The sequence below is a fragment of the Cervus canadensis genome, chromosome 5 (genome assembly GCF_019320065.1).
Source record: "Cervus canadensis isolate Bull #8, Minnesota chromosome 5, ASM1932006v1, whole genome shotgun sequence".
NCBI lineage: Eukaryota > Metazoa > Chordata > Mammalia > Artiodactyla > Cervidae > Cervus > Cervus canadensis.
Window position 1 is genome coordinate 19,042,382 of NC_057390.1, and position 15,795 is coordinate 19,058,176.

Sequence of the window (15,795 nt, forward strand, 5' to 3'; positions counted from 1 at the left end):
GACAAGGGTGGAAAGAGACTCATTGCACACATGTGGCAGGACTCTTCTCACACAGCCACTGTGACCTCAGGGATGGGAAGGTCTTCACCACCTGACTTTGCTTAGGTTTCCTGCAGACTAAACCATCCAGAGAGATCTCAGAAATAAAGGATTTCCCAGACTTGATCAATTGTGGGATAAGGGTCCCCAGACTTCAGCAATGAAGCATTTTAATATTTTCATCACAAAGATGTCAAACTGCAATAAAGTCATAAAAAAACCTCTGCAGAATGTACCAAAAAAGACAGGTATTTTTGGAAAGTTAGACCTGAAAATAAGGCTGCTCGATTGCTTAGATATAGTGAAACAGAGGGAAAAACAACATCTCACCCTTCGTGCCCATCACCCTTTGATTTACATTCTTCATAAGTTACACATAGGTTTTTCTTCTGGGAGATCGTATTAAGACGGCCTATGTAATTTTCAATGGGTGGTCCTTCTGGAGTATTTGTTGTCAGCTGAGATGAAAAAGTAACCGACTAAAAGAAAAAAAAAACCCATAAGGATAAATTTTAACAAGAAAAGACATTAGCTATTTTCCTTTTAGTTTCATAAGGGAAAACAAAATAGTCAATTTTCTTGTTTATCTAGGTAAAACTATAAGACTTTCTGATTTGTTGCATCTTTTGTAATCTCAAAGGACAAGATAACACATACTGAAGTAAAGTTATATCCTGGATCACAACTTCATAGGAAACATGAATATAATAGCATTACTCCTTCCACTATTATCTGCCCCTTTTAAAATGCCCAATCTGTCAAAATCTTTTCCAAAGTTTTTCTATTTTGCTAACTTTGTCAAAGAATTTTTGGTTTTATTGACCTTCTTTATTGTATCTTTGTTTTTTTCACATCAATCTCTTCCCTTTTGTTATCACCGTCTTTCTTCTGCTTTTTCGTGGGTAAAGGTATTCTACTGTTCTTTTTCTGACTTCATGACTTGGTTTTCTGGCTCATTAACAATTTATAAGTTTGTGGGTTTTCCCGATTTATTTTGCTCAATTTTGATTAAAACGGTGACATCTTCAAGTAAAATTAAAAAAATATATATATATTTTGGCTGCACTGTATGGTACTTGGGATCTTAGTTCCCAGACCAGAGATCAAACCTGTGCCCCCTACAGTGGAAGCCTGTAACCACTAGATCACCAGGAAGATTCCATTGAGTAAGATTTTTCATGAAAGTATCTTGAATACTGAAATTCTGAAAAATTTTGAAAATTTGAGAATGACCCACTTTTGTCCCACATGACTTCCTGCCTCATTTTACAGATGCTGCTCCAGAGTCTTCTGGTTTTTAACAGTGGCGTGGGCAGCATGACTTTTTTTTCATTTTTATATTTTGTATAAGTTCTTCTGCCAGGATACTTGTAGGATTCTTTCTTCATCCCTGGAGCTCAGTCCTTTCACAAAGGCCAACGTTCTTGGTGGTTCCATATTTTTCAGTATCTTATGAGCCGCTGAGTTGCTTCAATCTGCAGGTAGCTCTTTTTTTATTTCATAAATACTTTCTTATTGCTCTTTTCAGAAGCCTCTTTTTCTGCACTAGTTACTCTGTTTGCATCTTCAGCAATACCAATTATACGTATGTTACTTTTGCATCATCTGCCCTCCCTATTTTAATATATCATTCTCTTCATGGTTCCGTCTATCTCTGCCCTTTTCCACTGCATTCCCTCGATCAGGTGGAGGGGCTCCTTCCAGAACCTGTTAGCTCATTTCTCACTGTTTCCTTAGAGTATGTCCTGCTGTTGGCACTCTAAATAGGTATTGCCCCATTTTGCCCACTCTTTTTGAGGTGGACCTCTCATTCAGGGTTCTATAGAAATGAGTACAAGAAAAAGACTGAACTAAACTTCGAAAGCAAAAGCACTTGTGAATGGTTTTATTCTGCATGTAAGTATTTTCTCACAGGACAGAGAAAAATACCATAGATATTTGTGAGTTCCCTTTCACAAAGGAAAAAAAAGGTAATTACTCACCTTATTAATCATCTCAAAAGCTAATTTCGCTGCAGCGTTTTTGGCTTCCTTCTTTGATCTACCTTCAGCCTTTGGAAATTCTTTACCATCTATTATAACTTGATATGTAAACCTGATTACAAAGAAAAATTCAAAGAATATCATAAAATTCATGCATTATTTAACTACCATTCTAATCATAACTGCCTTCTGTGACACCTTTGAAAATTTTAACCTGTGTTCCACATAGAATAATCATAAGGAATTTGATTTTGGCCATTCAGGTATGACCTAAATCAAATCCCTTACAATTATACTGTAGAAATGACAAATAGATTCAAGGGATTAGATCTGATAGACCAAGGGCCTGAAGAACTATGGACAGAGGTTCATAACACTGAACAGGATGCAGTGATCAATACCATCACCAAGAAAAAGAAATGCAAAAAGGCAAAATGGTTATCTGAGGAGGCCTTACAAACAGCTGAGAAAAGAAGAGAAACAAAACGCAAAGGAGAAAAGGAATGATACATCCATGTGAATGCAGAGTTTCAAAGATTAGCAGGGAGAGAAAAGAAAGCCTTCCAAAGTGATCAATGCAAAGAAATAGAGAAATACAATAGAATGGGAAAGACTAGAGATCTCTTCAAGAAAATTAGAGATACCAAGGGAACATTTCATGCAAAGATGGGCACAATAAAGGACAGTAATGGTATGGACCTAACAGAAGCAGAAGATATTAAAAAGAGGTGGCAAGAATACACAGAAGAACTGTACAAAAAAGACCTTTATGACCCAGATAACCACGATGGTGTGATCACTCACCTAGAGTCAGACATCTTGGAGTGTGAAGTCAAGTGGGCCTTAGGAAGCATCACTACAAACAAAGCTAGTGGAGGTGATGGAATTCCAGTTGAGCTATTTCAAATCCTAAAAGATGATGCTTTGAAAGTGCTGCACTCAATATGCCAGCAAATTTGGAAAACTTGGCAGTGGCCACAGGACTGGAAAAGGTCAGTTTTCACTCCAATCCCAAAGAAAGGCAATGCCAAAGAATGTTCAAATTACCACACAATTGCACTCATGTTACATGCTAGCAAAGTAATGCTCAAAATTCTCCAATTGAGGCTTCAATTGGAGTGTGTAGTGTTGAGGCTTCAACACTACATAGAAACCAAGAACTTCCAGATATTCAAGCTGGATTAAGAAAAGGCAGAGGAACCAGAGATCAAATTGCCAACATCTGTTGGATCATAGAAAAAGCAAGAGAATTCCAGAAAAACATCTACTTCTGCTTCATTGACTAACCTAAAGCCTTTGACTGTGTGGATCACAACAAACTGTGGAAAATTCTTAAAGAGATGGGAATACCAGACCACCTTACCTGCCTCCTGAGAAATCTACATGCAGGTCACAAACCAATAGTTAGAACCAGACACGGAACAATGAACTGGTTCCAAATTGGGAAAGGAGTACATCAAGGCTGTATATTGTCACCCTGCTTATTTAACTTATATGCAGAGTACATCATGCGAAATGCCAGGTTGGATGAAGCACAAGCTGGAATCAAGATTGCCAAGAGAAATATGAATAACCTAAGATACACAGATGACACCACCTTTATAGTAGAAAGTGAAGAAAGAGCCTGTTGATGAAAGTGAAAGAGGAGAGTGAAAAAGTTGGCTTAAAATTCAACATTCAAATGGCAAATAGATGGGGAAACAATGGAAACAATGACAGACTTTATTTCCTTGGGTTCACAAATCACTGCAGATGGTGACTGCAGCCATGAAATTAAAAGACGCTTGCTCCTTGGAAGCAAATCTATTACCAACCTAGACAGCATATTAAAAAGCACAGACGTTACTTTCCCAACAAAGGTTCATGTAGTAAAAGCTATGGTTTATCCAGTAGTCATATATGGATGTGAGAGTTGGACCGTAAAGAAGGCTGAGCACTTAAGAATTGATGCTTTTGAACTGTGGTGTTGGGAAAGACTCTTGAGAGTTCCTTGGACTGCAAGGAGATCAAACCAGTCAATCCTAAGGCAAATCAGTCCTGAATATTCATTGGAAGGACTGATGCTGAAGCTGAAGCTCCAATACTTTGGCTACCTGATGCGAAGAGCTGACTCATTAGCAAAGACCCTGATGCTGGGAAAGATTGAAGGCAGAAGGAGAAGGGGACGACAGAGAATGAGATGGTTGGATGGCATTACCAACTGGATGGACATGAGTTTGAGCAAGCTCTGGGAGAAAGTGAAGGACAGGGAAGCCTGGCGTGCTGCAGTCCGCAGGGTTGCAAAGAGTCGGCCACGAGTGAGTGAGTGAACAACAATCACCACATAGAATTCAAGCAGACACCCCAAAGAGCAAAACAGTACATCATTTTGAAGCATGTTAAGGTTTATACACCTTTTTTTTCTCTGGAGTCCTCTGAAATTACCACTTTACATCAAAAAGACTCTCACCACCTTCTCTGGCAGCGTTGCTCTCATGCTAAAGAACTGACTTCAAAATTGTGCCAGAGTTGCTATTCTTCCAGTTTTTATTTTATATGGATATACCCTTTCTTATAGCAACTTACCTATAATTATGTGGAGGTCCTGTCTTAGCCAGTTCACAATACTTAACTTCTACACCATTCTTTTGTTGGTATTTATTAAGTTCTTCTATGTAGAAACACGGTGAACGACCAGTGGCCATTTTTTTCCTCTAGTAACCTACAAAAAAAGAGATGTTTGAAAGAAGTGATATACTCAGAAAATATTTGATTTCGGCAGTTCAGTTTAAGATATAAAACAGGGTAAGATGACTCTCCTTTATATGACTCATCTCAGCCCCACATAAATCCAGAGAAAACTTTCTTACAAGATCTTTCTTTCCCTCTTGTGGATTGCAAAATCAAGTTAATTTCTCCAAGATTTTCTACTTTCAAAACTCAACTGGCCAAAAAAGGATGGAGGTCCTTCTCCTTAACTTTTCTTTCTGCTTCCACTGAATGTCAAGTGCAAGTCTGTCCATCTGCTTAAAAAGATAAAAGCCTGAAGGAGGAGAATTAGAATTATTTTTGTTGAAAATAAAAAGGTTGAGTGTATATATATAAAGTTTATGAAATCATGAAGGATTTAGCTGTACGGACACAGATTCTCCTATGAAGCCCAACAAAACTTCCATTTGAAATTTTCAGAAGTCAGCTTTAGGACAATTTACTTGGCAGACAAATTAGGCCCTAGTTTATGGTTCTCACTGGATGAAGATAGTAACAATGATTCAAATTACAAATAAAATCTAAAGAATATAGAATCTAAATATAAGAGTCAAAGCTATAAAACTTTAAAAATAAATATAAGGGTGCATCTTCACAATCTTAGATTTGGCAGTGGAATCTTAGCTATAACAGCAAAAGCATAGCAACAAAAGAAAACATAAACAAACTGGACCTCATCAAAATTAAAAATGTTTGCATATCAAAGGACACTATGAGGAAAATGAAAAGACAGTCTTCAGAAAGGGATTTTTATAAATAATATATCTGATAAAGACCTAGTATCCAGAATATATGAAGAACTTTCACAACTCAACAATAAAAAGAGGTAAGAAGTTAAAAAATAGGCAAAGGATTGAATAGATATTTCTCCCGAGAAGACATACAAATGGCCAACAAGCACACGAAATGATGTTCAATATCATTACTTATTAGACAAATACAAATCAAAACCACAACTAGATCCTACCTCACACCCACCAGGCTGGTAATAATATTAATAGAGAAAATAAATGTATTGGTGAGAATATAGAGAAATTGGAAACCTCATGTATCACTGATGGAATGGAAAGTAATGCAGCCTCTATGAAATTTGATGGTTCCTCAAAAGGTTAAACTTAGAATTACCATGAAAGTGAAAGTGAAAGTCACTCAGTAATTTTTGACTCTTTGCAACCCCATGGACTATACAGCCCATGGAATTCTACAGGCCAGAACACTGGAACGGGTAACTTTTCCCTTCTCCAGCAGATCTTTCCAACCCAGGGATCAAACCCAAGTCTACTGCACTGCAGGTGAATTCTTCTACCAGCTGAGCCACAAATACTACCCATCAATGTCACCCCTTTGGTGTATATCCAAAGAACTGAAAAACAGGTTTTCAAATACCTACACAAGAATATGCAAAGCAGTACTAGTCACAATAATCCAAAAGTAGAAACAAATCAAATATCTGTCAACTGAAGAAAGGTAAACAAAATGCTGTACATCCACACATGGAATCTTATTCAGCCCTAAAAAGGATAACGTATTGAAACATGCTATAACATGGTTAAATGTCAAAAACATGCTAAATGAAAGAAGTCAGACAAAAACAGTAACATAGAATATGATTCCATTTATGTGAAACATCCAGAATAAGTAAATCCATAGACAGAAAGTGGACCCTGTTGACCTCGCATTTCATATTAGAAAGCTCTTTCGATTTTCCTTCTTTCAAGGTCACAAGTTCTTTCTGACACTCCTTAACCTCCACAGCCTTTAGATGCTGGAGTTTCCCCCAAAACTTGGTCCAAAAACACTCTTATCTTCACTTTATACTTTCTCCTCAAGGTGATTTCTCTCATGGCCATGATTTCACAGATCATCTATTTGTTGTTACCTCTGAAATTTATACATAATTTATGAACCTTTTTCTGAGTTTCAGCGCTTTCTATCCAACCTCCCGACTTGGACATCTTGAATGGCTTTTAAACTCCAAAAATCCAAAACTGCATTTATAATCTCCCCTCAAACTGGTTTAGAGTTTCCTTCCTCAGAAAATGACTTCACTGTCCACCCATGTCCGAGGGCCATGAATTCTGGGAGGCATCCTTGACATGTCCTTTCCCTGTCTTCTGATCTATACGTAAGTCCTGTCCTCCAAATCCTGACTTCTCATTGATGTCTATAACCACCATCCTGGTTCAAGCCATCACTGTCTCACTCCGGGACTGCTCCAAGAACCTGAGAACCAATTCCTCACGGTGGCTACAATTTCTTCTCTAACCTGCAGCCATCATGATTTTTTAGCAGAACTTCTTTCTCATTGTTGTAAAATATACATAACATGAAATTTGCCATTTTTAAATGAATAATTCATGGGCAAAAGCTATTTCACAATGTTGTAAGCCCACCATTACCATCCATCTCCAAAACTCTTTTCATCTCCCCAAATAGAAAGTCTGTACCCACTAAATAACTTCCCATTTCCCTTCCCCCTCATCCCTTGGTAACCACCATTCTATTTTCTATGCCTATACATTTCCCTATTCTAGGTATCTAGGAATTATACAATATTTGTCCTCTTGTGTTTTAGCTAATGTCTTCAAGGTTCATCCATGCTATACGTAGCATATATTAGAATTTCCTTCCTTTTTAAGGCTGAATACTATTCCACTGTATGGATATCCCACATTTTGCTTATCTATTCATCTACTGATGATCACGGGTTATTTCAACCTTTCGGCTACTGTGAGTAATGATGATATGAACATTGTTGTACAAAAATCTATTCAAATGCCTACTTTTGAATCTTTTGAGTATATACCTAGAGGTGGACTTGCTGAATCATATGGCAATATATAGTCAACTTTTTCAAGAATTGTCAAATTACTTTCCACAGTGGCTGTACCATTCTGCACTTTCATCAGCATACACGAGGGTTCCAATTTCTCCAAATCCTCACCAACAGCTGTTATTTTTCATTTTTAAAACAGCCGTGTCATGATCTTTTAAACCCTCACTTCAGTCATGCAGCCTCCACAAGCTATCAAAATTGTTTTTGTCCAGGTTACCGATGGCTCCCCCATCTCTGAAACTAGTAGTCAGTGGTCTGTTCCCAGCCTTTTTCTTCTTGACACATAACCGGCACAAGATATGGTCGCTTATTCCTATGTCCCTCTTATCCCTTTGCTTGGACACTTAAGACACCATCCTCTCCTAGTTTCCCTCCTTTCTCACAAGCTATACCTTTTCTGTCTCCTTTCCTGGTTCTTCTTCATCATCCTTTCTTTTAAATATTGTATTGACTCGGGGTCCGGGTCTCATATCTCTTCTCTGCTCTACTCCTCCTCCTCTCCACTCAGTCCCCTGGTGATCCCCTCAAGACTTGGAGCTTTAAATTCCATCTACACAGAGACGGTTCTCAAAAGGAGGCCTCCCCCACCAACTCTTTCCTGGCTCCCAACTGCTTCTGACCAACAGACTCCCTCCTGAAATGCTCTGGACTCCACCCTCTTAGCTGCTTCTGCCTGATTAACTCCTGCTCCCTATGGATCTCAGCTCAAGTGTTACTTCCCACACCTCCTGGAAGAGATCCTGGTTTGATGCACTACAGCCCTTGTGTCCTTTATTACAATTGCTCATTTAACTGACCATCTTCCAAAAGAGACCAAGAGCTACAAGAAGCAACAAAGTCCAGAAGCAACACACAGGAGAGGATAAGAGATGGCTGGAAGTGCTACAATGAAGCGAAATAGGGCCATGAGATAGAGGGGGTGTTAGGAGGTGGGGACAGAGATATGAAGGAGGTGGTTGTAATACAGTGGCAAGGGAAGACCCTTCTTAGGAGGCAATACTGAAATCAAGCCTGGATGATGAGAAAGTCCATCATGCTTAGATAAGGGGAAGAGCATCTCAGGCAGAGGAAACCGTGAGACAGGCACCAGCATGGCGTTTGGAAGGCTAAGAAAAAGTCAAGGAGACTGCTGCATAGTGAACGAAGGGAAATGCTGGGATATGAGTCAGAGAGTAGGCAGGTGCCACAGCACAGAGACCTTGAAGGCTCCGGCCAGGACCATGGATGTTATTCCAGTTGCAATGGGAAGCTCTTGGTGGGTTCTCAGCAGAGGGGTTATGTGGTTGGACTTACGCTTTTAATGATCACGCTGATGCTATGGAAAGAACAGAGTATGAGAGGTGGAGATAGAAAAGATGAGCAGAGCACAAGTAGAAGTCGAGAGACCAAGTCAAGACTGCCATGGTGGTTTGGGTGGGCAGTGCTGGTGGCTGGAAGGGCTTAGATATGAGCAAAGGCACGATCGCTGCTTAGTGTTGTGGAGACAGCTAGGCTTTAAAGCCACATAGACCTGAGCCTCTGAACCTACCTCTCTGAACCTTTGATTTGTGATGTGAAACAAAGGATGGAAACACCTGATTCATAGGTTGTGGTGCAGAGTAAATCAGACAAAAAAGGATCCAGGAGGGTTTCCCACACCCCTGGCCCTCAATGAACAGTGCTCCTGGTCTGTAACTCCAAAATCCAAGAAGCACTGAAAACTGAAGTTTACTTTGTTTTCATTTGCTTTGTTTTTGCTTGGTGTGTAGCCCCCCATCTAGACCTGAACTGACACAAGCTACTTACAGTCTTAACCATACTCTGTTGTCTATTTATACATTTCACTGCAGATAGCATTTTATGATAGCATTCCCCCCAAACCCTACTGAGAACATTACATAATAGACAGGATTTATGCTGCCTTGTCTTTCTAAAATCCAAAAACTTCTTAAGTACCAGAACATACGTGGTTCAAGGGTTTCAGATAAGAATCTGCAGCTGCACCATTATTTTCAGGAATCAAAGTGTCATTTAGTTTAGTCACAACTATGAGATCGTACATCCAATTGGATGAGGTCATAGATCTCAGAGGGCTCCCCAGGTAGCTAATGGTAAAGACCCCGTCTGCCAATGCAGGAGACACAAGAGATGCCGGTTAGATCCCTGAGTCGGGAAGATCCCCTGGAGGAAGAAATGGCAACCCACTCCAGTATTCTTGCCTGGAAAATGCCATGGACAGAGAAACCCGGCAGGCTATAGTCCACGCGGTCGCCAAAGAGTCGGACATGATTCAGTGGTTAAACAACAACACAGATCTCAGAACAGTAGTTATGGAAGAGTCCTCATAACCTGAAGTCCTATGGAAACACCCTGAATCATCAGCACTTTTAACTTTAGCTGTTGATCAAGCTAAATGACAAGCCAGTTTGAATTTAAGTGAAATACTGTTGTTCAGTTGCTAAGTCATGTGTGACTTCTAATAAGGTGTTAAACTGGTACATTTGAAAAAGCACTTATAAGTTTGGGGAAAAAAGAAACAGCTGCTTCTTTCAAATGTTTTTTAATAAATCTTATTTTAGTACTACAGAACCATTTTCTGAACAGAAATCTCCATCAGAATCACTAACAAATGTTATGTGTCTGTTATACTCATGCCCAGAAGTTACTTTGGCTATGCCCTGACACCGTTGTGTCAGACTGTCAGCCCCTGTGGGCCTAGCCTAGCCCCCTCAAAGGGCATGCATAATGCTTGGCGAACAACATACATTCAACAGATGTAAGATGAATTAAAGGTATAAACTACAGATCCAGTGTTAAGGAGCTTCAGATTCAAACTAACAAACATAAGAGCAAGAGCACAAACTGCCCAAAATTCTAAGTTCCTAAGTGACAGCTCGGTGTCCATCTCTTAGCTTCCATCTGGCAAGGCGTTTTTTTAGTACTAAAGAAATCACAGGCGATAGGAAGTCTCGTATTCTGGAGTTCAAAGAGAATTTGTGAATTACCATTGATTAAACAGGCTTCTCTGATAGCTCAGTTGGTAAAGAATCCACTTGCAATGCAGGAGATCCCAGTTCAACTCCCGGGTCGGGAAGATCCGCTGGAGAAGGAATAGGCTACCCACTCCAGTATTCTGGCCTGGAGAATTCCATGGACTGTACAGTCCATAGGGTTGCAAAGAGTCCAACATGACTGAGTAACTTGGACTTTCACTTTCATTCATTAAACAAAGTTGGGCTTCCCAGGTGGTGCTAGTGGTAAAGAACCTGCCTGCCAATGCAGGAGACATAAAAGACCCAGGTTAGATCCCTGGGTTGGGAAGACCTTCTGGAAGAAATCATGGCAACCTACTCCAGTATTCTTGCCTGCCTGGAGAATCCCACAGACAGAGGAGCCTGGCGGGCTACAGTCCATAGGGTCTCAAAGAGTCGGACATGACTGAAGAGACTTAGCAAGCAGGCAAAAAGTTAATGAGTACCTATTATTATGTACTAGGTTATCCTGGCCAACAAAACCCGACTCTTGTGCACTTAGGAGTACAGAAACATGGACAAACCTATAGGAAATGTCACAACGTGATAAGTACTAGGAAAACTAAAGCAGAGTAGGGCGGACTGTAAGGGAATGGCCGAGTTTCTTTTACATGGAGGTTTTTCAGGGAAGGCTGCTCTCCTACTGTTACATTGGAACAAGGGCAGGGTAAAGCCAGCTACTGACTGGCCTATCCAGGCCTCTGGGAAGAGCTTTCCAGGAAGATGCAGGAAGTGCAAAGGCCCAGAGACAGCGGCAGTGCTTGGCAGTGCTCCAAGAACCAAAATGAGGCCTGTGTGACCGGAAAGGAGGGCCCAGGGGGCCATGCCTGTAGGCCAGTAACCGTCTAGAGGGTTCTAATGAGATGGAAAGTTATTGGAGAATTGGGGGGTGGGGGTGGGGGAGAGGGTGCCCTGCTCTGCCTTCAAGGACCCGGGGCTGCTGCGGTGTCGAGAAGCTGGGGAGTGGGGGGCGGTGCAGAGTTTGGGCGGGGGCTAAAGATGGGCAATTGGGGAAAAATTGCAAGGGATTTTGGGCAGGGGATTTTTGTTGCCAATCTTTTGGGCAATTCAGGCCTCCGTATTTCACATAGTCTATCAAGCCACAGGACTTTTCCGTTTTCCACTGGTTCCCCTCCACCCACCAACCAGGACCCGGGTTAGTGGTTACCTGCTCGTTTAAAAATTCTCCGTGGGAAGAAAATGACTGTCAGGTCCCACCGCGCTGCAGGATGCTTTCCCCGGGTTCAGCCAGGGCCTGCACTCGGCTGCGGGCCTCGGACAGCGCTACCGAGGCGGCGGCGCAGGGGTCCGGGGCCTCTTATCGGCGTCCAGTCCTGGGCTGGGGAGGCGGACAGGGGGGCGCGCGCCGCGGTGGCTCCAGCTGCCGGCCCTCGCTGCTCCCGCGCTGCTACAGTCAGCGGAAGCTCGGCGAGTCTGGGCGGCTCGCTCTCGGTTTCGTTTTCCCCGCGGACTCCGCCTTCCTTCGGCCGCCCCGGCCCCTCCCGCACCGGTCCGCACAGGTCCGCGCAGGGCCCGCGATCGCCTGAAACCCGGCCTCCACTCGGAGTCCGAGCGCGGGCGCCCGGGGCCCTGCAGCCCCCGCCCCAGCTGCTGGGACTGTCACCGGCCCGGGTGCGGAGATGGGGAGGGCATTGAGGTTTCCGAGGCCCGCAACGTGGCGAGCTCTCTGCCATAAACGCTCCCCTTGCCTCTTCAACGCCAACATTTGGGGTGGGGTGAGCTGACTCATTTGAAAAGACCCTGATGCTGGGAAAGATTGAGGGCAGGAGGAGAAGGGGACGACAGAGGATGAGATGGTTGGATGGCATCACCGACTCAATGGACATGGGTTTGGGTGGACTCCAGGAGCTGGTGATGGACAGGGAGGCCTGGCGTGTTGCGGTTCATGGGGTCGCAGAGTCGGACACGGCTGAGCGACTGAACTGAACTGGAGGGGCTGGATATCATCGGCTCCATTTTATAACAGAAGAAACTGAGTAAATCAACCCTGCCAGGGCAGAGCCAGGCTTCCATTGCCCGTAACCAACGAAGCACCTCTCTTCACAGCGAACCAGACGGGGGATGCAGAGGCCTGGGGGCATAACCTCCCTTCTCTGTTTCCATCTAACCATTCATTTATTCAACAGGTAATTGAACCTGCTGTACCAGATACCAGCCAGCAGTTAGGAGATTCACCTGCTTCCTGAGGGGTCTCCTGGAGTTTACAACCAAAGTCCTTACCAGTAGGATTTTTAATGAGAAAATTTTAAATCCTGCAAGACATCCTGAGGCAAGGTTTGGTGGCTCAGATGGTAAAGAATCTGCTGGCAATGCCGCAGATCCAGTTCGTTCCCTGGGTTGGGAAGATTCCCGAAGAAGGGAACCCAATCCAGTATTTTTGCCTTGGAAATCCCATGGACAGAGGAGCAAGACAAGACATCCTCCTCACCCAATGGACTATCACCCTCCCAGAGTAATACTGGCGCATTGACTGAGTGACTGAGGAGTGCTGAGTACCCATCTCACAGCAGCATTACAAGGTAGGTGCCATTACTATGCCCATTTAACAGGTGAGAAAACCGAGGTTGGAGGCACAGAGAAGTTAAGTAACAGCTGGTAAGCAAGGGAGCTAGAATTAGAACCAGAAGCCTGTACCCCAACATCCTAGCTAGGGCGAGGCGGAAGAGGCATTTCCAAGATGGACTTCAGGTACTCATTACATATTGGCTATTGGCTTTCCCTTGTCTCTTTTGCAGCCTCTGGAATTGCAGCCTATCAATGAGAAACACTATAGTTTGCTTGATTTAACTTCCCCACATATGAAGCACTAGTGGAAGTTTTGGAAGGTAGACAGGAGTCAGAGCCCTCTTTCTGTGGCCCTTTGAGATGACAGAGAGCTCCAACTGTAGTGATTGTTTGCCGGAGTCCATTTACCAGCTTTATGGGTGTGAGGTGGTTGTTCCAGAGGTAACAGCAATAGCAATGACATGTTTTCTGACTTTTTGAAGCCCCTGAATTGCCCAAAAGAGCTTAAAGAAAGAAAATGACAAGCTCAAGCATGGTCAGAGGATGCAAGCGTTTATGACTGCCCAGAAGAACCTCTTACTTCCTGTCATCTCAAGGTTCATGGAGCAGAAATTAGGTGCAGAGTTCGGTGCTGCAGGTAGCTGTTATTGTATAACTTTAATTTGTAGCCTCCTCAGATCTCTTCTATGAACACTGAGGCTATTGACTGGGAAAGAATAAGACCCTAGGAATTTGGGCGGATTCAAAGGAGTGAAAAAGTTAGCTTAAAGCTCAACATTCAGAAAACTAAGATCATGGCATCTGGTCCCATCACTTCATGGCAAATTGATGCGGAAACAGTAGCTGACTTTATTTTTGGGGGCTCCAAAATCACTGCAGATGGTGACTGCAGCCATGAAATTAAAAGATGCTTACTCCTTGGAAGGAAAGTTATGACCAACCTAGACAGCATATTAAAAAGCAGAGACATTACTTTGCCAACAAAGGTCCGTCTGGTCAAGGCTATGGTTTTTCCAGTAGTCATGTATGGATGTGAGAGTTGGACCATAAAGAAAGCCAAGTGCCAAAGAATTGATACTTTTGAACTGTGGTGTTAGAGAAGAATCTTGAGAGTCCCTTGGACTGCAAGGAGATCCAACCAGTCCATCCTAAAGGAGATCAGTCCTGAGTGTTCATTGGAAGGACTGATGTTGAAGCTGAAACTCCAATAGTTTGGTCACCTGATGCGAAGAGCATCAGACCTATGATGCTGAAAAGACCCTGATGCTGGGAAAGATTGAAGGCAGGAGGAGAAGGGGACGACAGAGGATGAGATGGTTGGATGGCATCACTGACTCAATGGACATGAGTTTGGGTAAACTCCGGGAGTTGATGATGGACAGGGAGGCCTGGCATGCTGCGGTCCATGGGATCACAAAGAGTCAGACACGACTGAGGGACTGAACTGAACTGAACTAAAAGGAGTCCACTGCCCTCCGAAATTCTGCTGAGTCACTACAGCCTTTACATGTTTGTTGGATAAGGCTGCTACAGCCAAACTTGAAGAGCCTGAAGTTGTCACCCTGCAAGGAGGTGCTGATTTTCCAAATGTCCTATTCCTACCTCATGAATTCACTCCTAGAACTAGAATCAGATGCTAGAATGCCCCAAGAGGATACAGACAAGATCTGACCCAGAGGATACAGTTTACATAATGAAAGAATTACCAGGTTTCACTAATTTTTATCAGCAGAAACCCAAGAAAAGTGTGTAGATATGACTCTAAAGGTAACATGAAAAAAGGAACATAGTTCACATTATGCACTCAATGCTCTGGCTCCAGCACTGGGAGTGGTTCTAAGAGTTTGTTTAGTTGGTTTACTATAACTTGGGCTCAGTGGTGGCCCACATTAAATGAAATTGTGATGCCAAGTAATACAAATGAAGAAATCAAAAATACTTAGGGAATTAGGATTGTTAGAGTAGATTAATCATATGCAACCTATCCATGCCCCCTAAGAAGATCCAAAGGACTCACCTTCAGCAGGCCTTTAGAAGTATATTTTCATCTTTGAAAAGCTCTGTAATGGCTGCCCATGGTGGGTGGGGATTGTTGACGGGAGATGTTCCCATTGAAAAACTACCTGATTTCAGACTGGCAGAGGCCATGTGGCAACACTTAACTCCATCCCGCGTCCAAAAAAGGGCCACAGAGTCAGAGCAGTAGTCAGAAAGTTTTGCTCACCAGACACCATTAGCAGTGGTAAACTTCCTGGGGTTTCTAGTACTGAAATAGAGGGCAGCCCACTGGTGTGTTACATGAGCAGATGTCTAAGGCCCCTATGGCATGCACTCCTGCTCTCTCCTTTATCAACCCACATCTCTGGTCTCATGGGGAGTTCCCTGTGACCAGGTGGCTGAGAAAGGAAAATTCAGGTGAAGCACTATACACTGGCTTTAACTGGAAGTGAACTGATGTGTTCCAACAGCCCTTCGAGGAAGTGGCCCTAAAGGATAGTGGGAGAAGGGAAATCCTTCCAGGGTGAAGCTTCAAGCAGTACACTTAGTTGTCACTTGGGAGGAGAGAAAGCTAGTGGCCTACAGTTTACCTGGATATTCGGAGATTTGGAAGGAACAAGGTCAGAGCGTTGATGATGAGGAGGTCTGGGGGAAA

At 42.9% G+C, this 15,795-nt stretch overlaps 2 protein-coding genes across 7 annotated transcripts in view; one reads left to right on the top strand and one right to left on the bottom strand.

The window, feature by feature from the left end:
* Positions 1-12,057, bottom strand: part of EIF2AK2 (eukaryotic translation initiation factor 2 alpha kinase 2) — a 39,022-nt gene extending 26,965 nt beyond the window's left edge. The window contains exons 1-5 of one of the 3 annotated variants that reach the window (XM_043468332.1): positions 11,785-12,053; positions 4,871-5,043; positions 4,587-4,722; positions 2,022-2,133; positions 370-518 (exon numbers count right to left, since the gene is read on the bottom strand). In XM_043468332.1, the coding sequence (XP_043324267.1) occupies positions 370-518; positions 2,022-2,133; positions 4,587-4,705 (380 nt within the window). In that variant the 5' untranslated portion in view covers positions 4,706-4,722; positions 4,871-5,043; positions 11,785-12,053. Of the gene's footprint in view, positions 1-369; positions 519-2,021; positions 2,134-4,586; positions 4,723-4,870; positions 5,044-11,784 lie in introns of all 3 variants that reach the window. The other 2 variants (XM_043468333.1, XM_043468331.1) reach the window with 2 other exon arrangements.
* CEBPZOS (CEBPZ opposite strand) overlaps positions 11,817-15,795 on the top strand; it is a 39,212-nt gene continuing 35,233 nt past the window's right edge. For 2 of the 4 annotated variants that reach the window (XM_043468341.1, XM_043468342.1), the window contains exons 1-2: positions 11,817-12,248; positions 12,764-13,156. In XM_043468341.1, the coding sequence (XP_043324276.1) occupies positions 11,817-12,248; positions 12,764-12,823 (492 nt within the window). In that variant the 3' untranslated portion in view covers positions 12,824-13,156. Of the gene's footprint in view, positions 12,249-12,579; positions 13,157-13,624; positions 13,968-15,795 lie in introns of those variants that run through there. The other 2 variants (XM_043468343.1, XM_043468348.1) reach the window with 2 other exon arrangements.